This window comes from Capricornis sumatraensis, unplaced genomic scaffold (genome assembly GCF_032405125.1).
Source record: "Capricornis sumatraensis isolate serow.1 unplaced genomic scaffold, serow.2 scaffold10, whole genome shotgun sequence".
Taxonomy (NCBI): Eukaryota; Metazoa; Chordata; class Mammalia; order Artiodactyla; family Bovidae; genus Capricornis; species Capricornis sumatraensis.
The window spans coordinates 382,441-408,737 of NW_027184621.1; the positions used below are offsets into that span (position 1 = coordinate 382,441).

At 37.6% G+C, this 26,297-nt stretch overlaps 1 protein-coding gene across 1 annotated transcript; it reads left to right on the forward strand.

The window, feature by feature from the left end:
- The first annotated feature begins 221 nt into the window (after positions 1-221).
- LOC138072362 (apelin receptor early endogenous ligand-like) lies at positions 222-24,080 on the forward strand. The gene is made up of 3 exons (XM_068963453.1): positions 222-431; positions 1,673-1,762; positions 23,748-24,080. The coding sequence occupies exons 1-2, from the start codon at positions 356-358 to the stop codon at positions 1,759-1,761; spliced, it is 165 nt and encodes a 54-aa protein (XP_068819554.1). The 5' UTR covers positions 222-355; the 3' UTR covers position 1,762; positions 23,748-24,080.
- The last annotated feature ends 2,217 nt before the right edge of the window (positions 24,081-26,297 follow it).

Below are 26,297 nucleotides of genomic sequence, written 5' to 3' on the forward strand. Positions count from 1 at the left end.
CCATACACTCCCCACAGCCTGATCAGTCTCAGACAGCCTCTCCTAAGGGCTGGCAGCTGACATTTCCACCCAAATTCTGGACTTTTGGCGTCACCAATATTTACTTATGGAAATAAAGGGGCGTGGCCTTGGCGGGAGAGGCGGGTGGAGGAGGGGTCTGGGGCCTAAGGGGCTCTGACTGCCTCACAGCACCAGAAACCTTGTCTGCTGTGATCATTAACCTTTCTGGAAAACGCAGCTAGCTGTGCTCTGAGGTCTGTCTTTAGAATGTGAGGAGAGCCACACAGATACCGCACAGACTATTCAGAGAGGGGTTCCCTTGTGAGCTTTAGCTCCACTGTGGAGTGGCAGAAAAATGAGATTTCACCGGTTCTTTCTTCTATTTGTCATGTTTATGATGAGTCTTCTACTTATTCATGGACGAAGAAAAGGTAAGACTTTTCCCATTTGTAACGGAGTAACTTGATTTCATATCTGTTTGTGTGAATGGGCTTCTGAGCCTGACTGTGTTTCTGTTGAAAATCACTTAGGTATGTGCTTGTTGGGGCAGGGAGTGCGGTGGGGATGGAGCGGGGGCGGGTAGGGTCGGTGGTTGAAGGGGGTTGGGAGTGAGTGTTTAGGAGTTCAGAAATATGTTTTCTATTCTGTTAGGTCCATTATTTGGATATTTTAAAAAATAGCAAATGATGATAAATATCCTACCATTGCTTTTCTAAATTCAAAGAAAATCGATCCCCAAACTATCATAGTTACATTGTCCTTATAAGTAAAAAGAGTTGTTATTTCTAGATAAATAGTTAGATGTGTCACTTTAAAAAGTGCCATTTTTTTTTATTATGCTTATAGAGCCAAAATAAAAAAGTCAAAAATCTATATGGTCAGGATAACATTAAATTACTTGACACATTTTTCAAGGATTATATCTGTTCTGTTGTTCTTAATAGGAACTTAGTAAACAAAGTTATTTTAAAGTGTTTTTACTTCAAAACTAAACATCTAGGAGTTCAAAGCACTGGCAAGTTAAAAAAAAAATTAGTTTTTTTAAGGGAAAAAGCCAAGCCTAATTTAAATAGAGAGATGATAACATTTCTATCTAAATATGTTAGATTATTTCCTTGAAAGTATACTTATCCATTTACAACAGAAAATGGTGCATATAACTAAGTAAACATTCAGTTTCTGCCTTTTAGTTAACCAGAAGTTTGATCACTGAGATTAGTTCAAATGAGGTCTCCTGATCTGCCCTTTTTACATAAATAAGAAAAATGCTTCAAATTAGCAACTCTGAAAGCAGATGATTCCTTCTTACTGTTTATAGCAATTGAATTGCTATTCAAACTGTTTCTCCTCTAAAATTACAGAACAACTTGGAAAATATTCTTGTGAAATATTTGTACTTAATTCACAATGTAAACTAAAAGGTCTAGGAGTATTTAGAAAGAAGTCATGTAGGAGGAGAATTTTACTATTAGATCCCAGCATCAATATAAACTGTTAGGAATACTTGCCATGCATTTACATCCCATTAATTTTTTATATCACAATCATATCTGAACAGATAGCAGATAATCACAGTATAATTTGGATCCAGAATATTCCCTCACAATCTTCAGATTAAACAGCAACTAATTTTCTGTAAATGCTCTAATATTTTCCTCACCCCCCCCCCCAGCTAATTTGGCAATAAGAAGAAAATTGCACAGACACAACGGCCTTCAGAGGAGACGTATTCCTCTCCATTCACGAGTGCCCTTCCCCTGAGGTATTTCTGATGGAAAATGGTTTTGGCAATGTTTACATTTTGGCAATGTTCCAGATCAGCTGTACCTGAGAATGTTTGTTCATATTTTGAATATGTGATAATGACTTTACTGTGATGTCCCATGAAGTAATGCATACTATGGTTTGCATACTAACAGAGAAATAAAATGATATCTGGGAATTGCTCTAATAATTTGATGGGATAGATGAGGAAAATGTAGGAAAATCTTGATAACTATTGAATCTAAGTGATAGTTATATGAGGATTAATACTATTTTGTTTGTTTGAAAATTTACATAATTAAAAAAGCAGGCACCAGAAGAATTTAATTAATAATAGATGTATCTGTAACTAGTGTTTTGAAAAAATCTGAATATATCCCTATGTTATTCAGAATAAGCACATTTCACATGAACACCATTCTAGGCTTGAAAATATTCAGACAAAATTTCCCAGCTCTACTAAATGGATGATGTATTAACCTCAATATTTAGTAGTATATTCTTCCTGAAAATGTTTATTTTCAGATATAAAATCAACTTAATGACATAGCAGTTTTTCAGCTTCACTAATAGAATTAATATTGATGGTTGCATCCTTAAGGATATACCCTGAATAGAATTTTGTTCCTGATTTTACACCACCACCATTACCAGTAGTGTTGCTTGAATCAGTTAACTTCAAATATCACCCAAGTTTAAATAACTTAATACAAAAATAAGAAATTGACATTCCATTGTAATTATTTTAAGCTCTTCAATTCTAATGAAGTATATCTTCCTTTTAAAAAAGTCATAGAAATTTCCCTCAGCCTGGTTAACATAACACAGGCAATTGCTAAATTAGTCTATTCATTTGGCCTGTGGACTGGAGCGTTTATGGCACTATTCATTCAGGGGAATAATAGTTGCTGTTCAGTTCAGTTGCTCAGTCGTGTCCAACTCTTTGCAACCCCGTGGACTGCAGCACGCCAGGCCTTCCTGTCCATCACCAACTCCCAGAGCTTACTCAAACGCATCTCCATTGAGTGGGTGATGCCATCCAACCATCTCATTCTCTGTCGTCCCCTTCTTCTCCCACCTTCAATCTTTCCTAGCATTATGATCTTTTCAAATGAGTCAGCTCTTCACATCAGGTGGCCAAAATATTGGAGTTCCTCTTCAACATCAGCCCTTCTAATGAATATTCAGGACTGATCTCCTTTAGGATGGCCTGGTTGGATCTCCTTGCAGTCCAAGGAACTCTCAAGAGTCTTCTCCAACACCACAGTCAAAAAGCATTAATTCTTTGGCCCTCAGCTTTCTTAATAGTCCAACTCTCACATCCATACATGACTACTAGAAAAACCGTAGCCTTGACTAGACAGACCTTTGTTGGCAAAGTAATGTGTCTGCTTTTTAATATGCTGTCTAGGTTGGTCATAACTTTCCTTCAAAGGAGTAAGCATCTTTTAATTTCATGGCTGCAGTCACCATCTGCAGTGATTTTGGAGCCAAAAATAAATAAATAAATGCTGCTGTAGCTGATATTTAATACATGCTTTTCAAACCAGTGAAGACCGTAGTAGAGCATTACATAAAGGAAGAGCAGTTCAGTAATAAGCATTTATCAAGAGGGCTGAGATAAAAAGCCAAATTCTCTACACCTGCATCTGGAACAAGTTACTCTTTACTATCAAAATATGAAAAATAAATTTGGGGGCGAAATCCAGAAAAATACAAGAGGAAGTTCTTGATCAGCCAATTATTAGAGACTAAAAGATGCTTTAAAAGTTATATATATATATATATATATATATATATATATATATATATATATATATATATATCCTTTGGTGTGTGTTGATAATGAATTTCAGTCTCAAATAAATAATGGTAAAATCAGTGCTTAGAAGGAATGGAAGTTCAAGATTTTTCCAGGACTTTTTGAAGGTAACAAGAGGCATCTCGAAGTAGCCAGGAAATTCCTGCATTTTCAGGAAAAGATGCCTCACAAATGCAAACAAAAACCCTTTAGTCAGTCACAGGTTGTATTGGCTTTCTCCACAAACCACCTGCCTAAGAACTAGGGCTGTAAGTAAACAAGATAGAGTAGTGAAATTTGAACTGTCAAAGTTAAGGAAGATTTTGACCTGTAAACCAAATTTGTAAACCAAAGGGAAACTTAAGTTGAAAGCAATATAAAACATTTAATAATGGCAATACTTTACAAAAGGCAGGTAATCCTTTTAAAGAACTGCTCAGGTTACAGCATCCATTTTCTCAGTGTTTAGGCTAGTCCTGCATTCCAGCTATAGTTCTTTGACGAATGTGTAAAAGTCACATTTTGGAATCCAGTGGTAGTATAACAGCCAATGAAAGAGAAACATTAAGATAATTTCCCTGTGGGAAACTATATTCAATATCCAGTGAACCATAATGGAAAATAATGTGAACAGGAATATATATATATTCCTTATATATATAAATATATTCCTGAGTCACTTTGCTATACAGCAGAAATTAAAACATTATAAATCAACTATGCTTCAATAAATTGTTTGTAAAAATAAAAAAGAAAAAAAAAAAAAAGATACTTTCCCAAGATCTTGCCAAACCAGTGCTCTAAGTGTTGTCTTCAGGTTTCATAGCCTGATTCTCACTATCCTGAATATTTGCATATTTTTCATATGTCTAGCAACCAAGATACTTTGACAGCTGGATAAAATGCTGTAAATATTTGTAGTGGAACTCTGAGGCTGAACTTTCCTTCATTTGTCCACTTTGTTTTCTACAAGCTTTAGATAAAATCACCTGTTTTGACTTGATTTGGTTAGGGTTAAGGAAGATTGTAAAAGGACAGGTCACCTAAACAGTTGACTTTGAATTTTTACAAATTAACCCTTTAGAGTGGTTTAGACTTTCAGCTCATTTGATGGGAAAGCCATATTATCTTCACTCCATTTTTCCTTCTCCCAGAGTCTTTTTCAAAGATCCCCAGTGAGATTTCCTAATAGTTGAGCAAATTAAATAAAATAATAATTAATATAGTTAATTAAATATAAATAGTTAATTAAAGTAGTTACTTCAATATAAAATTTATTTTCTTGATACTCTTTTTTCTCAAAAATACTTTGGCAACACTTTCAGCTGTAAGTGAATTAGAGTGAAGGAAAGCAAAAGAAGGGTGTCAGGAAATCCAGATTCAAAGGTTGATGCAAAAGCTACAAAGTGAAAATGAGGTAGGGGCTTTGGACTCTCTTGATATCAACTTCCAACAGTGTCATCCTGCTATAGGCCTAATTTTATTCGTAGTATATGCTATCTACACATCCTGTTAACACATACTTTTTCTAGCTTTCTAATAATAATTATAATACATGTTCATGGTATAATATTTTTTTCTAATAGTCTGGAAGAATATCAAGTCAAAAGTAAAATACTTTCACACTCCCCTAAAGTCCATGCTCTTTTCTCAGAGGTAATGGCTATGAAAATAGTTTTGGTAAAGCTAAATTAACACATTAAAGGTAAATTAACACACTAATTTAAACTGAGACCCTTGATTGCCATCCAAATACAAGTGTTTATAGTTCTGTATTTGTAATAAAACAATTAATAAAACTGCTTTTTAATAAAACAATTTTATTGAATTGTAATTGATTTACAATAGTATGTTTGTTTCAGGTGTATAGCCAAGCGATTCAGTTATAAATTTTTTTCAGATTCTTTTCCATTGTAGATTATTATAAGCTACTGGATATAGTTCCTCATTGCTTATGTATCTTATCTATAGTAGTTGTTTCTGTTAATCCTCATTCTCCTCATTTTGTCCCCCATTTGTAACCATACATTTGTTTTCTATGTCTGTGAGTTTATCTTATATATATAGGTTCATTTGTATTATTTCATTCCACTACCACAGTGGGGCTTTTTATGCTTTCTCCACACCCAAACACTCTGGTGTGTGATCAACTTTGGTTCTGTCTGCCTTATTCTTAATGACTTAAAGTCACAGGCTTCTGATCAGCCATCCACCTCTACCAAATCTCTGCTCTGCCTCCAAATTCTTTGTGTCCTATTGTGGCCCTTCTCAGTTTTTGGCTTATCCAAAAGCCAACTTCTGCCTTTAATACGGAATCTCCATTTCAATGGAGCATTTTGTCTCCAACATTAGCAGGGCTCTCTGGAAATAACTCTTCTTACTTTTGGGTATCTCTCAATCCCATTCGGTTATATTTCAAACCTTTAATGACCTCTATCTAGTTTCCTTTAACTTTTTGAAATCTTTATCCAACTCACAGCAAGAGATAATTCCTCTTCCCAGAGAAAATGGAGATAATCAAGGTTCAAACTGGACCTGCCCTCAAACTACATGCATCTACATCTGTTTAATGTTCTCTGTTTTCCCTTCCTGGCCTTTCATTAAGAGATTTCTCTCTTGGTTATGGGTAATCTCTCCATATCTCAGGAACCTTGATCCAACAATTACTCCCTTTCTTCCCCAGCAGATTCAATATGTTAAAACTGATCTATTTCATCTTAAAAAAAAAAAAAAAAAAGAAAGAAAAAAAAAAAAAGGTGTGCCATTTATCCCATGGTGCTCTTTAGTGACCAACCCAGGTTCTTTTCTGCAGTCAGATTTCTTGAAAAAAGTGGTACTTCCTTTTTTCCCATTTACTTTCAATGCACTGCTCCTGTAGCATTCTGGGAAAGGTCTCTAGTGACTTCCTTCTTCTTGAATTCAATGAATAGATCAGCTGTCTCTGTGGGTCAAATAGTAGGATGAACTTTCCTTGGTTTCAGTGATACCATGCTCCTTTTTGACCATCTCTGGAATAAATCACTATGCTTTTCAGGACCTGTACAGGGTATCCAACTGCCTATCTGGAGTCACCTCAGCTGCCCTGCAGAAACTTGAAGCCCAGGGCCATAGTAGATATATAGATATAAACCACAGCTTCTGCACAGCTATTCCTATAACTCAGCTCTCTATTCCAATACCATTCATGTCATCAGGAAGGATTTCCCTGATGATCTTTTATGTAAAAAAGAAGTACCAAAATAAAATCTTAAAACAGTTTTTCACCCTACCCAAGATACTTCCGTTTTCCTTTTATTGGATGATTTTTCTCCATAAAACCTAATGCCATGTGACGTACATAACATATATTTACTTTGTTGTTTGATTAGTATCTTCCTCCCTTGTTGGAATGTAAGTTTCATGCGAACAGGAATTTGCTCTGGTCATAGATATATACCTAGTAACTGTCCTCAACTCTTCAGAAATATTTGATGAGTTATTGAATGAATAGCTAAAAATAGGTTCTTTAATTCTTCTCACTCAAATATTTCTCCTGTGTTGTCCAAATTGCCATATATTAGGCACTATGCTGTGAAATATACAACTTCTGAGCACAGTGCCCTAGTGTTCAGTTCTATGTGATTGCCCAGGCTTTCATTTCTACTTGATAACCTGCTTCCTCCTTTATCTCTATGACTATCTCAATGTCTCTTATAGCTCTCCAGCATGACCTCCACACCTTAACTACTCACTCCAGCTTCCAGGTGTCTTTCTGGAAAGTCGTTTTTTATTTTATCATACGGTCTTTTTAACCTGTAATGTCACACCTTGATTAAATGACCTTGGTTAAAGTGTCACACCTTGATTAAAATCCTTAACTGTCTGTAGCCTTCAGGAGGCTAAAGTGAGAACTTCTATAATTTAGCAAGCATCACTTTACAAAAGGTATCTTTCCAGGAGCACCTCTTCTCCCTTGTCCTCCCTCAAAGTGGATAAGTGTTAAGAAGGGACTGCCTGAGTTCTAGCTCTGGCCACACAGCTCATCCCTTGTGAGCCTCCCTTCATTTTCAGGCCTGTAAAATTGAGCTAGTAAAGGCATGTACCTTATCATAACCATACCTCCTACATAGTAAGTGTTAAACAGATAATAGCTAGAATTGTTACCATTACTTTAAAGTCAGTCCATTTTTCACGTCTTACTTTATAGCTACACTTCTGTTCATTTATTCTTTTCCTTACTATCAAGTCATCCTTTGAGACACCTTCCCTGGTTTTGATACCTCCTACTGATTTTATTAAGTGCCCACTTTTTGCTCTCAGCACTGTTTGTATACTTTTGTCAAAGTACTGGACTCACTGCATTGTAATAATGTGTTAACTGACTTGGCTCCTTCCCTCCCCCACCTCCCCATGTTGGAAATTCTCTGAAGGCAGAGTGTGGGTATTCTGACTTTGTTAAATTAACATTTGTTAAGTGGGGCATAGTACAGAATAGTGAGCCTTATTTAAACAGCTGGCCACAGATATGTTGAAATAGAGAAGTTTATTACTTACAGGTCTGAAGGAAGCACCCAGCATGCCTCAAGGGGCCACATGGAAAGGTAATTGGGAGAGTGCAGACAGAGAGAAGGGCCATCATGCATGCATGTGGTGGTTTGCTTTGGATTCCTAGGCAATGAGTCAAATTGACTGAATTCAGAACAAGATTGGGGTTTTGGTCTGCCACAGTGGGTCTTATCTAAGAGGCACATAGGTAAACAGACCTTAGGGGCAGGGAGGGTGTTGGTCACAAGGGCTATTGGGAAGTCACCTCAGGAACTTCCATCTGCTTGTGACCTTTCACTGCTATCCAGGGCATGTGCTTCATTCAGAGTCTGATACTGGTTTAAGGCCCCCACACAAAATGCATTCCTGGCAGCAATACCATGGGTCTAGCTTTGCTAGACTCTCAACATTCAGTTCAGTTCAGTCACACAGAGGTGTCCGACTCTTTGTGATCCCATGGACTATAGCACATCAGGCTTCCCTGTCCATCACCAACTCCCAGAGCTTACTCAAACTCATGCTCGTTGAGTTGGTGATGCCACACAACCATCTCATCTTCTGTTGTCCCCTTCTCTTCCTGCCCTCGATCTTTCCCAGCATGAGGGTCTTTTCCAATGAGTCAGTTCTTTGCATCAGCATCAGGGTCTTTTCCAATGAGTCAGTTCTTTGCATCAGGTGGCCAAAGTATCAGAGTTTCAGCTTCAGCATCAGTCCATCCAATGAATATTCAGGACTGATTTCCTTTAGGATGAAGTGGTTGGATCTCCTTGCACTCCAAGGGACTCTCAAGAATCTTCTCCAACACCACAGTTCAAAAGCATCAATTCCATGGCCCTCAGCTTTCTTTATAGTCCAACTCTCACATCCTTACATGACTACTGGAAAAATCACAGCTTTGACTAGATGGAATTGTGTAGGCAAAGTAATATCTCTGCTTTTTAATATGCTGTCTAGGTTTGCCATAGCTTTTCTTCCAAGGAGCAAGTGTCTTTTAATTTCACAGCTGCAGTCACCATCTGCAATGATTTTGGAGCCCAAGAGAATAAAGTCTGTCACTGTTTCCATTGTTTCCCCCATCTACTTGCCATGAAATAAAGGGACTTGATGCCATGATCTTAGTTTTCTGAATGCTGAGTTTTAAGCCAACTTTTTCACTCTGTTCTTTCACTTTTATCAAGATGCTCTTTAGTTCTTCTTCACTTTCTGCTGTAATGGTAGTATCATCTGCATATCTGAGGTTACTGATATTTCTCCCAGCAATCTTGATTCCAGTTTGTGCTTCATCCTGCTTGGCTTTTCACATGATGTACTCTGCATATAAGTTAAATAAGTAGTGTGATAATATACAGCCTTGATTTACTTCTTTCCCTATTTGGAGCCAGTCTGTTGTTCCATGTCAAGTTCTAACTGTTGCTTCTTGACCTGCATACAGATTTCTCAGGAGGCAGGTAAGATGGTCTGGTATTCACATCTATTGAAGAATTTTCCATAGTTTCTTGTGGTCTACACAGTCAAAGGCTTTGGCATAACCAATAAAGCAGAAGTAGACATTTTTCTGGAATTCACTTGCTTTTTTTATGATCCAACAGATGTTGGCAATTTGATCTCTGCTTCCTCTGCCTTTTGTAAAACCAGTTGGAACATCTGGAAGTTCATGGCTCACATACTGTTGAAGCATGTCTTGGAGGATTTTGAGCTTTACTTTGCCAGCGTATGAGATGAGTGCAGTTGTACAGTAGTTTGATCATTCTTTGGTGTTGCCTTTCTTTGGGATTGGAATGAAAACTGACCTTTTCCAGTCCTGTGGCCACTGCTGAGTTTTCAAATTTGCTGGCATATTGAGTGCATTACTTTAACAGTATCATCTTTTAGGATTTGAAATAGCTCAACTGGAATTTGATCACTTCCACTAGCTTTGTTTGTAGCAATGCTTCCTAAGGCCCATTTGACTTCGCATTCCAAGATGTTTAGCTCTTGGTGTAATCACACCATTGTGATTATCTGGGCCATGAAGTTGTTTTTTTTTTTTTTTTTTTTAATGGTTCTGTGTTTTCTTGCCACCTCTTCTTAATATCTTCTGCTTCTGTTAGTTCCATACTGTTTCTGTCTTTTGTTGTTCCCATCTTTGCATGAAATGCCAAGCTGAACTTTTGCTTCCCTACATCTATGCTATAAGTGTCTGCACTTCCAGGTATTGCTCCCTCATCTTACCAGGTTCAAACTCTGCCTCTCTCCCCCAGGATTCTCTTCCAACTCTATTTTCTGTATGAGGCTCACCCTGATCCAAAGAGTTTAAATAATTTTCCACTCTCAACAATCACTATATTTTTACCAGTAGTTATTTAAAGGAATTTATCATATTCTACTTTATTTAATCAAATCATTAATACTGGAATATAAGTTCCTTGACAATAAGACTTGGCCCCTAACGTTTAGACTATAAACTTGTATAGTGTGGGAATAGCCTGAAGTTACCTTTCAGTTCAGTTCAGTTCAGTTCAGTCGGTCAGTCATGTCTGACTCTTTGCAACCCCATGAATCACAGTACGCCAGGCCTCTCTGTCCATCACCGTCTCCCGGAGTTCACTCAGATTCGCATTCATCAAGTCAGTGATGCCATCCAGCCATCTCATCCTCGGTCGTCCCCTTCTCCTCCCGCCCCCAATCCCTCCCAGCATCAAAGTCTTTTCCAATGAGTCAACTCTTCACATGAGGTGGCCAAAGTACTGGAGTTTCAGCTTTAGCATCATTCCTTCCAAAGAAATCCCAAGGCTGATCTTTAGAATGGACTGGTTGGATCCCCTGCCAGTCCAAGGGACTCTCAAGAGTCTTCTCCAACACCACAGTTCAAAAGCATCAGTTCTTTGGTGTTCAGCTTTTTTCACAGTCCAACCCTCACATCCATACATGACTACTGGAGAAACCATAGCCTTGACTAGATGGACCTTAGTCAGCAAAGTAATGTCTCTGCTTTTGAATATGCTATCTTAGTTGGTCATAACTTTTATTCCAGGGAGTAAGCATCTTTTAATTTCAAGTATAGGAAATTCTTGCATGGAGTATAATATCTGTAGAATGTCTTGCACAAAACTAAATATAATATAGAAAATTATTGTATTCTTAGTCATAGCCCAGTTGAAACTGTTTACCTCAGATTGGGGCTTGAATCCATGTGCTGGTACTTGAATCCAGCTTGGGACTCAAACCCATGACTTGAACTTAGCCAAAACCCACAGCACCTCGTTTCCTTTATTAGGAAGCTCAGGTTCTTGATGTCTCATCACAGAAAGAATTCAGTGAGAGAAAAAGTGATACATAAGAAGATTTATTCAGATTCAGAGAGAAGCAAACTCCACAGACCTCTGTGCCACTGTAGAGGACAAGTGCAGCTGAAAAATGTAGCATGTGGCATGTGGTTAGTTTGTATGGGCTAAGTAATTTAATATGCTAATGAACAGGAGGATCATTCCAACTATTTTGGGGAAGAGGTGGAGATTTCCAGGAATTGGGGTATCACCCATTCCTTGGTCTTTTGACAGTGTCTTGGATCTGTCGTGGTGCCTCTGGATGTGTCATTTAGCTTGCTAGTTGAGAATCAAAGTCTAGTCAAAGTTGAATTGTCTGCCATCTTGGACCCCTTGATTCTAATCTGTTTATGTTGTGTCCTTGGGCTATGTCATTCTTCAGAAAGTTGTGCCCTGTCCCTTTCCCTCCTGTTACACAGTGTCCAAGAATCATGTCAGAGAAAATCTTTAAAGTTCCCAATTTACTGATGATATCAAGCTCTTTTACAAAGACCCTGATGCCTTAATGATAATGCATACAATGTACTGAATTTATAAATATATAAAATATAGTAGTTATGTACATTTATTATTATAATAAATGTTTATTCCTATATATGAAAAATATATATGTATATATATGATAGACTAAAGCCTAATTTCAGAGTTTTCTTCACTTTGCAAACTGATTCCTCATTACAAAGTGTGTAATAATTCTTTTTGCAGATATTTAGTTAAAGTAGCTATTATAGGGACTTCCTTGGTGGTCCAGTGGTTAAGACTGCACTTTTAATGCAAAGGGTGAGGGTTGCAACCCTGGTCAAGGAACGAGGACCCTACATGTCCCATGGTGCAGCCAAAAAATTAAAATGAAAAAAATAAATAGAGTACCTGTTCTCTATCATGTTCAGGAATCTAAAATGTCTTTGTAGCATAACTTTTTTGTTCTGTTATTCAATTAGTGATATCAATTAAACTTTATTATTACATAGCAGTAATATATTTGAAAAATATGCTGTTCTTAATAGCAAAAGAGTATTTAAGTGACTTGAGAAAAACAAAATCACTTTTTATTAACTTCTTCAACACATTTCACTTTTAGATGTATTTTGAAATTTTTAATTGTGTTGTATGTTATTAAATGCCACAGTTCTCTTGACATTATCATTAATATCAAAATGTTATATGAATTCTAAACTTTCTTGATCTTAAAATTATAAGCAGTTATCAATAGAAACTGCAGCCTGGCTTGCTGCAATCCTTGGGGTTGCAAAGAGTCAGACATGACTGAGTGACTGAACTGGCTGACAGATCAAAAGAAATGTTCAAAATCTTTTCAGTGTATCCACAGTTCTTCAGAATATTGCTAATTTATAAATAAAACCCCTGATAATATTTTAATTATAAATTAAATCCTGTTACCACTCAAAATAAAATAACAATGCAAACCACATATCTTCTGCTTTGCTTTGTTAAAATTCTATTAGAGAAGAAAAATAAGCAGAATATACAGTCTTTCCCAAGGGTTCCTCTACTGATTTCAGCCCTGCACACCTGTTGTCATATCCACAGCTTGGTCAGACACTGCCACTATTCCAACCTCATTCCAATGAAGCAATGACCATTGACTAGTCCCTTTCTTTTGCTAAGATTGTATAATTCATTATTTCCATAATTGCTGCCAGTATTACAGGTTTTCCTGATGCTCTGTCTTCATCTCATTGTTTTGGAAGAATTCTGGTCTTCATACAGGCATATTATTGCTGTAGGAGAATACACAAGCAGTCAGATTGGAATTGCTTCAAATTCTTCATCCAGCCCCAAATTGTCTGGAAAAACCTGCATTTCTGTGGTCAACTTGCTGCATTGCACTCCACAATAACTGTTTCTAACCTTTTCTACTCATTTTAAGTTTTAGACCATTATTTTAAAGAAGATGGCCTTGCCTCATATCATAGAGAAAAGAGAAGTCAGCACATGTCAGCTTCCAAGTATAAAACAAGACTCCCACTTAATCCAGTTCCCACTCTACCCACACCAACCCTCCTTTTCCTCTATGTGTCATTGAAGGTATTACCTCCATCTATGCATGGATCCCTTTCTTTCTGACTTTCTCAGGAACCTAACTGGCAGATCATCTCAATGAGAATAAGAAAAATTTATTTATTTAGAACTTGCTATAGCAAGGGAGTCAGCTACTGTTACTCTTTGTCTATTATAAATAATTCTGTTCTGGACATTCATGCACAAGTTTTTGTTTGTCCATGTTTTCAGGTCTTTTGGGTATATACCCAAGAGTGAGATTGTTGGATTATATAGTTTTTCTGTGTTCAACTTATAGAGGAACTGCCACAATGGTTGCAGCAATTTATATCCCTTTCAGCATTACATAAGGGTTCCAATTTTTCTATATTCTTACCAATACTTGTTATTATAGCCATAGTAGTGAATGTTAAATGGTATCTTACAGTGATTTTGATTACATTTCTCTAATGACTAATCATATTGAGCATCTTTTCATGTACTCAATAACCATGTGTCTATCTTCTTTAGAGAACTGTCTACCCAAATTCTTTGCACTTTTTTTTTCAATTAACTTACTTGTCTTTTAATATTTAAGATGTAAAGTTCAGTTCACTTGCTCAGTTGTGTCCAACTCAATGCCTCACCATGGACTGCAGCATGCCAGGCCACCCTGTCTATCACTATCTCCTGGAGCTTTCTCAAACTCATGTCCATCGAGTCAGTGATACCTCTGTTGTCATCTGTCATCCTCTGTCATCCCCTTCTCCTCCTGCCTTCAATATTTCCCAGCATCAGGGTCATTTCTAATGAGTCAGTACTTCACATCATGTGGCCAAAGTAGCCTCAGCATCAGTCCTTCCAATGAATATTCAGTACTGATTTCTTTTAGGATTGAATGGCTTGATCTCCTACAGTCCAAGAGACTCTCAAGAGTCTTCTCCAATACCACAGTTCAAAAGCATCAGTTCTTCGGCACTCAGCTTTCTTTATGGTCCAGCTTTCACATCCATACTTTTATATATTTGAATACATAGCCCTCATCAGATACATGATTTGAAAGTTAGTTTCTTCCATCCTATTAGTTGTCCTTTCACTTTCTCAGTGTTATCTTTTGAGCACAAAAGTTTTTAGTTTTAGTAAAGTTCAATTCGTCTCCCCCCCCCCCCCTTTGGTTGCTTGTGCTTTATATGTTATATTAAAAATACCATTGACTAATCCGAGGTCACAAATACCTTATATTTACATTTATATTTCCTTCCAAGAGTTTTATAGTTTTGTCTTTTATATTTATGACTGTAATATTTAGAGTTAAATTTTGTGTATGGTGTGAGGAAGGGGTTCAACTTCTTTTGCATGAGGATATCTAAATTCTCTAACACCATTTGTTGAAATTACTATTTTTCGCCCACTGAATTACCTTAGCACGACTGGCACTACTGTCAAAAATCTGTAGACCACAAATGTAAGAATTTATTTCTGTACTTTCAGTTCTGTTTCATTGATCTGTATGTCACTGCTTGAATTAATCCTATAAGAGTCATATTGATTATTGTAATATTGTAGCATGTTTTCAAATCAGAATGCGTGAGTCCTCCAATTCTGTAGTTATTCAAGGTTTTGTTGGTTATTCTAGTTCCCTTGAATTCCCATACAGATTTTAACATTAGCTTGTAGTTTCTGCAAAAAAGTCAGCTGTGACTTGGATAGCAGTATGTTTAATCTGGAGATCAATGTGAAAAGTATTGCCTTTTTTTTTTTTAATTAATGAATTAGTTTTTGGACTATGTTGGCTATTTGTTGCTGCAGGTGAGCTTTCTCTAGTTGTGATGAGTGAACTCATTGCAGTGACTTATCTTGAGGAGCATGAATTCTAGGTGTGCAGGCTTCAGTAGATGTGGCTTGCAGGCTCAGTTGTTGTGGCACAGGGCTTCGTTGTACCTATCATACGCTAAGTCACAACAACAACAAAAATCAATAATTTAAAAAGACTGAAATCATCAAGCAACTTTTCCAACCACAATGTTATGAGACAAGAAATCAACCACAAGTTAAAAAAAAAAAAAAAAACGCAAGAAACTATAATTGCCTTCTCCAATAAGCATATGTAGGCTAAATAATATATGACTAAGCAACCACTGTTTAGTAACTGTTGAAATCAAAGAGGAAATTTTAAAATTCCTTGAGACAGAGAAGGTGGAAATGTAATTATCCAAATTCTGTGGGACATAGCAAAAGCACTTCAAAGAGGGAAGTTTATAGTGATACAAGCCTTCCTTATAACCAAGAAAAATCTCAAGTAAACAATCTAACATTATACCTGAAGGATTTAGAATAAAATTGAAACCCAAAATTAGTTGAAAAGAAAATGAAGAATAAAAGTAGAATAAAGATTAGGGCAGAAATAAATGAAATAGAGACAAAAATTTTTAAATAAAAAAGATAAGTGAAACATATTTTTTTAAAATAATAAACATTTAGCCAGACTCATGAAGTAAAAAACAAAAAAATTAAAGAGGTCCCAAATAAATAAAATTAGAAATGAAAAGGGAGCAGATACAACCAACAGCACAGACAGAAATACAAAGACTCATAAGAAATTACTATGTACAATGATACTCCAATAAAATGGACAACATGAAAGAAATGTATAAATACCTAGAAATGTACAGTCTCCTAAGACTAACTAAATAAGAAAAAATAGAAAACATGAACAAACTAATTACCAGTATTCAAATTTATCAGTAATCAAAAAACTCCCAACAAACAAAAGTCTAGGACCAGAGGCCTTCACAGGTAAATTCTACACAACAGTTGAAGAAGAGTTAACACCTTTCTTCTCATAGTAATCTTAAAAAACTGAAGAAGGAACACTGAAAATCCTTCTATGAAGCCATTGTATCATCAGTTCAGTTCAGTTCAGCCACTCAGTCGTGTCCGATTCTATGCGATCCCATGAATAGCAGCACGCCAGGCCTCCCTGTCCAACAGCAACTCCCGGAGTTCATTCAAACTCAGGTCCATCAAGTCGGTGATGCCATCCAGCCATCTCATCCTCTGTCATCCCCTTCTCCTCCTGCCCCAATCCCTCCCAGCAACAGAGTCTTTTCCAATGAGTCAACTCTTCGTATGAAGTGGCCAAAGTATTGGAGTTTCAGCTTCAGCATCAGTCCTTCCAATGAACACCCAGGACTGATCTCCTTTAGGATGGACTGGTTGGATCTCCTTGCAGTCCAAGAGACTCTCAAGAGTCTTCTTCAACAAAGCATCAATTCTTCGGTGCTCAGCTTTCATCACAGTCCAACTCTCACATCCATACATGACCACTGGAAAAACCATAGCCTTGACTAGACAAATCTTTGCTGGCAAAGTAATGTCTCTGCTTTTGAATATGCTATCTATGTAGGTCATAACTTTCCTTCCAAGGAGTAAGTGTTTTTTAACTTCATGGCTGCAATTACCATCTGCAGTGATTTTGTAGCCCCCAAAAATAAAGTCTGACACTGTTTCCCCATCTATTTACTAAAGTCAGAAAAAGACTCCAAAAATAAAATAATTATAGGCCAGCCAATATCACTAATGCACATAGATGCGAAAATTCGCAACATAATATTAGCAATCCAAATTCAACAATCTATTAAAAGGATAACACATCATGATCAAGTGGGATTTATCACAGAGATGGTTCCATATCCACAAATAAATCAATATGATAGAACTGCATTAACATATTGAATTAAAAAATGTATGCCTTTCTCAATAGGTGGAGCAAGAGTTTTTGACAGTGCAGTGTCTATTTTTGATTAAAAGTTTCAAAAGAGTGGGAATAGGGAGAACATACCTAAGCATAATAAAGATCATATATGACAGAAGTAGAGCCAACATCATCCTTAACAGTGAAAAGCTGAAGTCATTTCTTCCAAGATCAGGAACAAGAAACATTTGCCCACTCTTGCTAATGTAATTGAACATAGTATTAAAAGTACTTGCCACAACACTCAGGCAAGAAAAGGAAATAAAGGTATTCTAATTTGGAAAGAAATAAATCAAACTGTTACTGCTTGTGGATGAGATGATGCTATATATAGGTAGACCCCAGCCATTGTGGCACATGGGATGGGTTTTGTGGAAGAGAATTTTTCCATGGACTTCGAGTGGGCAGTTTCAAAATGATTCAAGTGCATTACATTTATTGTGCACTTTATTTCTATTATTATTATGTATAAAAATAAAGCTCCGCCTCAGATAATCAGGAATTAAGTCCCAGAGGTTGGGGACCCATCCTATATGCAGAATTCTAAGGATATCATAAAAACTACTAGAACTCATCAATGAATTCAATAAAGTAGCAGGATACAAATTACACAGAAATCTATTGCATTTATATGGGTTAGTAGAAAGAGAAATTAAGGATACAATCCTATTTACAATTCCATCAAGAATGAAATACCTAGGAATAAATGCAAGTAAGGAGGTAAAATATATTCATAAAACTATAAGACATTGATAAAAAAGTAAAGATTAATACAAATGAAAGATATACCATGTTCATGAACTGGAAGAATTAATATTGTTAAAGTTACCACATTACCTAAGGGAATCTACAGAGTCAATGCAATTCCCATCAAAATACCAATGGCATTTTTCTCACGAATAATTCTAAAAATTCTATGGAAATGTGAGAAACCCTAAATAACCAAAACAATCTTGAGAAAGAAGAAAAAGCTTTCAGATCATGGTCCCTGATTTCAAACTGTATTATGAAGACACAGTAATCAAAACAGTATACTACTGGCATAAAAACAGACACATAGACCAATAGAACTGAATACTGAGGCCAGAAATAAACTCATCCAAGGATGGCCAGTTAATCTACAATGAAGGAGGCAAGGGTCTACAATGGGGTAGAGAGCCACTTCAACAATTTAGGAGAACTGGACAGCTATATACAAAAAAAAATATACTACTTTTTAAATATACTACAGTCAGAAAAAGGAATATACTAATCTCAAAAAAAAAAAAAACAACTACTTTTGACATCATATAAAAAATTAATTTAAGTGTAAAGCCTGAAACCATAAAACTCCTAGAAAAGAAAAATAGATGGTATGCTCTTTGACATCAGTCTAAGCAATATTTTTTTGGATCTGTCTCAGGCAAATGCAGCAAAATGAAAAATAAACAAATGGGACCATATCAAACTAAAAAAAAAATTGCACATTGTAGGAAACTATCAACAAGTCGAAAATATAGCTGAGTCAATGGGGGAAGATATTTTTCAAAGGATAATGCAATAAGGGGTAATATTCAAAATATACAAAGAACTCATACAACTCACAACAGACTGGTTCCAAATAGGAATAGGAGTATGTCAAGGCTGTATATTGTCACCCTGCTTATTTAACTTATATGCAGAATACATCACGAGAAACGCTGGGCTGGAGGAAGCACAAGCTGGAATCAAGATTGCAGCACAAGCTGGAATCAAGATTGCCAGGAGAAATATCAGTAACCTCAGATATGCATATGACACCACCTTTATGGCAGAAAGTGAAGAGAAACTAAAGATCCTCTTAATGAAAGTGAAAAAGGAGAGTGAAAAAGTTGTCTTAAAGCTCAACATTCAGAAAACAAAGATCATGGTATCCGGCCCCATCATTTCATGGCAAATAGATGGGGAAACAGTGGAAACAGTGGCTGACTATTTTTGGGAGTTCCAAAATCACTGCAGATGGTGATTGCAGCCATGAGATTAAAAGACATTTACTCATTGGAAGGAAAGTTATGACCAATCTAGACCGCATATTAAAAAGCTGAGACATTACTTTGCCAACAAAGGTCCATCTAGTCAAGGCTATGGTTTTTCCAGTAGTCATGTATGGATGTGAGAGTTGGATTATAAAGACAGATGAGTGCAGAACAATTGATGATTTTGAACTGTGGTATTGGAGAAGACTCTCCAGAGTCCCTTGGACTGCAAGGAGATCCAACCAGTCCATCCTAAAGGAGATCAGTCCTGGATGTTCATTGGAAGGACTGATGTTGAAGCTGAAACTCCAATATTTTGGCCACCTGATGGGAAGAGCTGATTCGTTTGAAAAGACCTTGATGTTGGGAAAGATTGAAGGCAGGAGGAGATGGTTAAATGGCATCACCGACTCAATGGACATTAGTTTGGGTAAACTCTGGTAGTTGATGATAGATAGGGAGGCATGGTGTGCTGCAGTTCATGGGGTCGCAAAGAGTCAAACACGACTGAGCAACTGAACTGAACTGAACTGAACATACAACTCAACATCAAAAACAAAGAAAGACAAATAACTTGATTAAAAAATAGGCAGAGGACCTGAATAGACATTTTTCAGAAGATATAGCCACATACATATGAAATGATTCTCAACAGTCTCCAATCATCAGGAAAATGCAAATCCAAACCATAATGAAATTTTGCTCCTGTGAAAATTAGTTATATTTTGCTCTACCATATATTTAAAATGCATTGCTTTTGTTGTCATTCAGTCACTCAGCTGTGTCTGACTCTTTGTGACCCAATGGACTGTAGAATGCCAGGCTACTATCTCCTGGAATTTGCTCAAACAATCCCATTGAGTCAATGATCCCATCCAACCATCTCATCCTCTGTTGCCCCTTCTCTTCCTGCCCTCAATCTTTCCCAGCATCTGGATATTTTCAAATGAGTCAACTTTTTGCATCATGTGGCCAAAGTATTTAAGCTTCAGCCTCAACATCAGTTGTTCCAATGAATATTCAGGATTGATTCCCTTTAGGGTTGACTGGTTTGATCTCCTTGCTATCCAAGGGACTCTGAAGAGTCTTCTCCAGCATCACAGTTCAAAAGCATCAATTCTTTGGTCCTCAGCCTTTTTTTTCATTGTCTAGTTCTCACATCTTTGATCCCTGGGTTGGGAAGATCCCCTGGAGAAAGGAATGGCTATCCACTCCAGTATTCTGGCTTGGAGAATTCCATGGACTGTCTAGACCATGGGGTCGCAAAGAGTCAGGCACAACTGAGCGACTTTCACTGTACATGACTACTAGAAAAACAATAGCTTTGACTATATGTACTTTGTAGACAAAGTAATTTCTCTGATTTTCTTCCAAGGAACAAGCATCTTTTAATTTCATGGCTGCAGACACCATCCACTGTTATTTTGGAGCCCAAGAAAATAAAATCTGTCACTATTTCCATGGTTTCCCCATCTATTTGCCATGAAGTGATGGGACCAGATGCCATGATCTTCATTTTCTGAATGTTGAGCTTTAAGCCAGCTTTTTCACTCTCTTTCACTTCCATCAAGAGGCTTTTTAGTTCCTCTTCACTTTCTGCCCTAAGGGTGGTGTCATCTGCATGTGTGAGGTTATTGATATTTCTCCCGGCAATCTTGATTCCAGCTTATGCTTCTTCCAGCCCAGCGTTTCTCATGATGTACTCTGCATACAAGTTAAATAAGCAGGGTGACAATATACAGCCTTGATGTACTACATTCTCTGTTTGGAACCAGTCTGTTGTTCCATGTCCAGTTCTAACTGTTGCTTTTTGATCTGCATACAGATTTCTCAGGAGGCAAGTAAGATCATCTTGTATTCCCATCTCTTGAAGAATTTTCCACAGTTTGTTGTGGTCTACACAGTCAAAAGCTTTAGCATAGTGAATGAAGCAGAAGTAGATGTTTATTTTTTCTGGTATTCTCTAGCTTTTTCTATGATCCAACAGATATTGACAATTTGATCTCTGGTTCCTCTGCCTTTTCTAAATCTAACTTGTCCATCTGGAAGTTCTCAGTTCACATACTGTTGAAACCTGACTTGAAGAATTTTGAGCATTGCTAGCATGTGAAATGAGTGCAATTGTGCAGTAGTTTGAACATTCTTGGACATTGCCCTTCTTTGAATTGGAATGAAAACTGACTTTTTCTAGTCCTGTGGCCATTGCTGAGTTTTCCAAATTTGCTGGCATTTTGAGTGCAGCACTTTAACAGCATCATCTTTTAGGATTTGAAATCGCTTTTTGACCTGCATACAGGTTTCCTAGGAGGCAGGTAAGGTGGCCTGGTATTCCCATCTCTTTAAGAATTTTTTCATAGTTTGTTGTGATCCACACAATCAAAGGCTTTAATATAGTCAATGAAGCAGAAGTAGATGTTTTTCTTAAAATTGTTTGCTTTTTCTATGATCCAGTAGATGCTGGCAATTTGATCTCTGGTTCCTCTGCTTTTTCTAAGTCCATTGCATTCTAAGTCTAATGCATTACTAATTACTAAGCAATAGTCTAATAGTACTAAGATTAGTACTATTCTAGTACTGAATTGTCTTATAGTACTAAGATTCCTCAGGACTATTTTAAAAAATTGAACTATATAAATAGAAAACCCAGAGATAAATCCATACACCTATGGACACCATATCTTTGACAAAAGAGGCAAGAATATACAATGGAGAAAAGACAAGTCTCTTTAACAAGTGGTGCTGGGAAAACTGGTCCACCACTTGTAAAAGAATGAAACTAGAACACTTTCTAATTTAGAAAGATGGCAATGATGACCATAGACAAAAATAAATTCAAAATGGATTAAAGATCTAAATGTAAGGCCAGAAACTATAAAACTTCTAGACGAAAACATAGGCAAAATACTCTCTGATGTAAATCATAGCACGATCCTCTATGACCCACCTCCCAGAATAATAATAAAAGCAAAAATAAACAAATTGGACCTAATTAAACTTAAAACCTTTTGCAGAACGAAGGAAACTAAAAGCAAGGTGAAAAGACAGCTTTCAGAATGGGAGAAAATAATAGCAAATGAAAAAACTGACAAAGAATTAATCTCAAAAATATACAAGCAACTCCTGCAGCCAAATTCCAGAAAAATAAGTGATACAAACAAAGCATAGGCCGAAGACCTAAACAGATGTTTCTCCAAAGAAGACATACAGATGTCTAACAAACACATGAAAAGATGCTCAACATCACTCATTATCAGAGAAATGCAAATCAAAACCACAATGAGGTACCATCTCACATCGGTCAGAATGGCTGCTATCCAAAAGTCTACAAACAATAAATGGTGGAGAGGCTGTGAAGAAAAGGGAACTCTCTTACACTGTTGGTGGGAATGCAAACTAATACAGCCACTATGGAGAACAGTGTGGAGATTCCTTAAAAAACTGGAAATAGAATTGCCATACAACCCAGCAATCCCACTGCTGGGCATACACACTGAGGAAACAAGAATTGAAAGAGACACGTGTACCCCAATGTTCATCACAGCACTGTTTACAATAGCTAGGATATGGAAGCTACCTAGGTGTCCATTGGCAGATGAGTGGATAAGAAAGTGGTGGTACATATACTTGACTCCTTATCTCCACTTTGCCCTTCTCTGCTTCCCTGTCCTCACTGGTAATCACCAGTTTGGTCTCTTTGTCCATGCGTTTGGTTTGTTGTTGTTATATTCACTAGTTTGTTGTATTTTTTAGGTTCTACATATAAGTGATATCATACAAAGAAAATAAAGAAAAACACCAATACAATATACTAACACATATACATGGAATTTAGAAAGATGGCAATGATGACCCTGTATGCGAGACAGCAAAAGAGACACAGATGTGTAGAGTGGACTTTTGGACTCTGAGGGAGAGGGAGAGGGTGGGATGATTTGGGAGAATGGCATTGAAACATGTATACTATCATGCAAGAAATGAATCACCAGTCTATGTCCGATGCAGGATACAGGATGCTTGGGGCTGGTGCATGGGGATGACCCAGAAAGATGTTATGGGGAGGGAGGTGGGAGGGGGGGTTCATGTTTGAGAACGCATGTACACCTGTGGTGGATTCATGTCAATGTATGGCAAAACCAATACAGTATTGTAAAGTAAAATAAAGTAAAAAAAAAAAAAGACAAAGTGTTTGTCTTTTTTAGGGACAATTTTATTAGTTAGATAAAATACACCAAATTAAGATTTGGGTCCTGATATCTTTGATTTGATCAGTAACTTTCTTAGCAGGTGCAAGTATCAGGGTCAATATCCAAAATGATTTTAAAAATAGTTAAGACTACCAGTGTGGGTCACTGAGCAAAGAAGGTTTATTAGATGAAAAATAATTTAACATAAAACCCTCTTTAATAGCATAAATTCAGACCATTAAAGAAATACAATGCTGTATTTATATTGAAAGGTAAGTAAATATGAAGTTAATTTCAGCACCAAAAAACCCTAGTAACTTTTCATAATTAATTTGCTATAATAAGAAATTAAGAATGAGTAAATTGGTTTGCTGGATAACAATTCTTATGTGTTTCTTTCTCCTTTGCTTCCAAATATAGGTCTTCTCTATCTAACTTCACTGAGTCTGTCAGAAGAAGACTGAAGGAAAAGATACCCGCCCACATAATACTGTGATTTAGAAGTTCCTCTATGAAAAGGAGTTGTTTGAAAGCACCTGGCAGTTTATTAGTTTCACCTGGATTCTCTTCTTCCTGGTTCTCTTGTAGGGAGCAAATAGCAAATTCAAATGCAATTCGAGTCTGAAGTATAGTTACTTGCTTGCAGAGCAAAATTATTTTATCTTTTTCTGCACATTGTTATTCTTACTCTGTTTAAGAAGAAAAACCATTTAATGTTTTAGAACTTTGTAATAATAAAATATACACGGGTTTAAAATTGTTCTTTCCTAGTCTTATAGTTTTTCAAATGTATTAGAATTACTTTGTATATGTATGTTTTTTTTTTTAATCCTAAATTTGAGATCAATTGCATTGACTATCTGGTTTTGCAGAATAAGGAGAACAGAATTAGTTAAGTATTTATATAGAAACACTAAGAAATAAACTGTTAATTGCTGCCAGTTTTATATAATAGGCTTTAATGTTTATGAATGTATTTTTTTACTTTGAATATAATATCCATTTAAACTTGTAAAAGAAAGTCTGAAATACGAATTGTAGTTCATTTTATATTACAACCAAAGTGTTCATTTCTGAACCTGTTCTTCAACATGTCATCATAAGAATTTGGTGTTTGTTTTATTTTTCTCTTAAAAGTTCTTTGCAATTTCTAACATTTTCAGAAGACAGAAAATTTATACAGTTTAATCAAGATGGCTAAGGAGATCAGAAGTAACTGTGCCACCTCAATTTACGGTCATGGGTAACTCAGTGAGGTGGAGCAGATAGAGAGCAGTGTAAGAAAGAAGAGTTGTAAATGTTAATCTCTTCTTTCTTGGTTCAGTCCTTTCTAAACTCTATGAAATCAGTGAAGGTTTTGGTCCTTTCACATTTTCACTCTCCTTTACAGAGCCAGTGATCACATGTCACATGTCCACAGTGTCCAGGGTGACCCCACCACCCAGACCCAGTACCTGGGCTCACACATCAATTCTCCAGGGTTACCCTCTCCCAGACCTTGTACCTAGGGTCACATGTCCACAGTCTCCACGGTGTCACTCACCCCACCCTGAATATTGGTCACATGGCCACATTCTCAAGGGTGACACCCCTCCCAGACACTGTACCTGGATTCTAATGTCTGCAGTATCCAGGGTGACCCCCAAGACCGTATACATGGGATCACACGTCCACAGTCTCCAGGGTCAACCTTTTCCCAGACACTGCACTTTGGGTCACAAGTCCATAGTCCCCTGGGTGACTCCTCCCTCTCAGAACCTGTACCTGGGGTCACATGTCCAAAATTTCCAGGGTGTCCCACATCCCAGGCCATGGCCTTGGGGTCATTTGTCCAGGTTCCAGGGTAAACCTGTCTCCCAACCCTGTACCTGTGGTTGCACATCCACACTCCCTAAGGTGACCCCAGCTCTCAGACCCTGCACCTGGTTCTCACATCCAGTCTCCAGGGTGACTCTCCTTCTCAGACCCTACACCTGGGGGACACAGGTCCACAGACCCTAGGCTGAATCTCTCCCAGACCCTGTACCTGTGGTTACAAGTCCACAGTCTCCATGGTGACCCCCTCCCAGACACTGTACATGGTGTCACACATTCATGTCTCCAGGATGAGGAGCTGGCTTCACATATCCAACGTCTCCCACATGACCCACATCCAGTCCCTGTACATAGGGTCACATATACACAGTCTCCAGGATGATGCCCCCTTTCTGGCCCTGCACCTGGGATCACATGTCCACAGTTGGCAGGGTGCCCCATATCACCAAACCGTGCACCTGGAGTCATATGCCAATAGTCTCCAGAGTGAGCCCTCTCCCTAGACCCTGCACCCAGGGTCACACGTCCACAGTCTCCAGGGTGACCCCCCTCCCAGGCCTTTGACCTGAGATCACACTTCCACAGGCTCCAGGGTGAACTCATCCCATACCGTCCCCCTGAGGTCATATGTCCACAGTATCCTAGGTGGCACCCCTCACACAAAATGTTTCTGGGGTCACATGTCCACAGTTTCCAGGGCAACTCCCCCTCTCCCACCCTAGACCTGGGGTGACATGCCCATAGGCTCTAGGTTGAGCCCCCCTCACCAGACCTTTTACCTCTGGTCACACGTTTACATTTTCCATGGTGACCACTGCTCCCAGACCCTGAACCTGGGGTCCCATCAAAAATCTCAAGTGTGACACCCCGCAAGACCCTGTATCTGAGGTCACACATCCACCATCTCCAGGGTGACACCTTCCCAGAGCATGTTCTGAGGTCACATGTCTACAGTCCCCAGTGTGATCTCTCCCAGGCACTGTATCAGGTGTCACACGTCCACCATCCTCAGGGTGACCACCCCCTCACAGACCCTTCATCTGAGGTTTCATCTTCAAAGTCTCCAGGGTAACAAACATCCCAGACACTGCATCTGGTCTCACATGTCCACGGTGACCAGTGCCTACCTCACAAGAACTTGTACCTGGTGTAACT

Excerpts from the sequence above, each read along its gene's own strand:
- LOC138072362 (XM_068963453.1), top strand. The coding sequence starts at position 356 with ATGAGATTTCACCGGTTCTTTCTTCTATTTGTCATGTTTATGATGAGT. Across the intron at positions 432-1,672 it reads TATTCATGGACGAAGAAAAG|CTAATTTGGCAATAAGAAGA; the intron begins GTAAGACTTTTC and ends CCCCCCCCCCAG.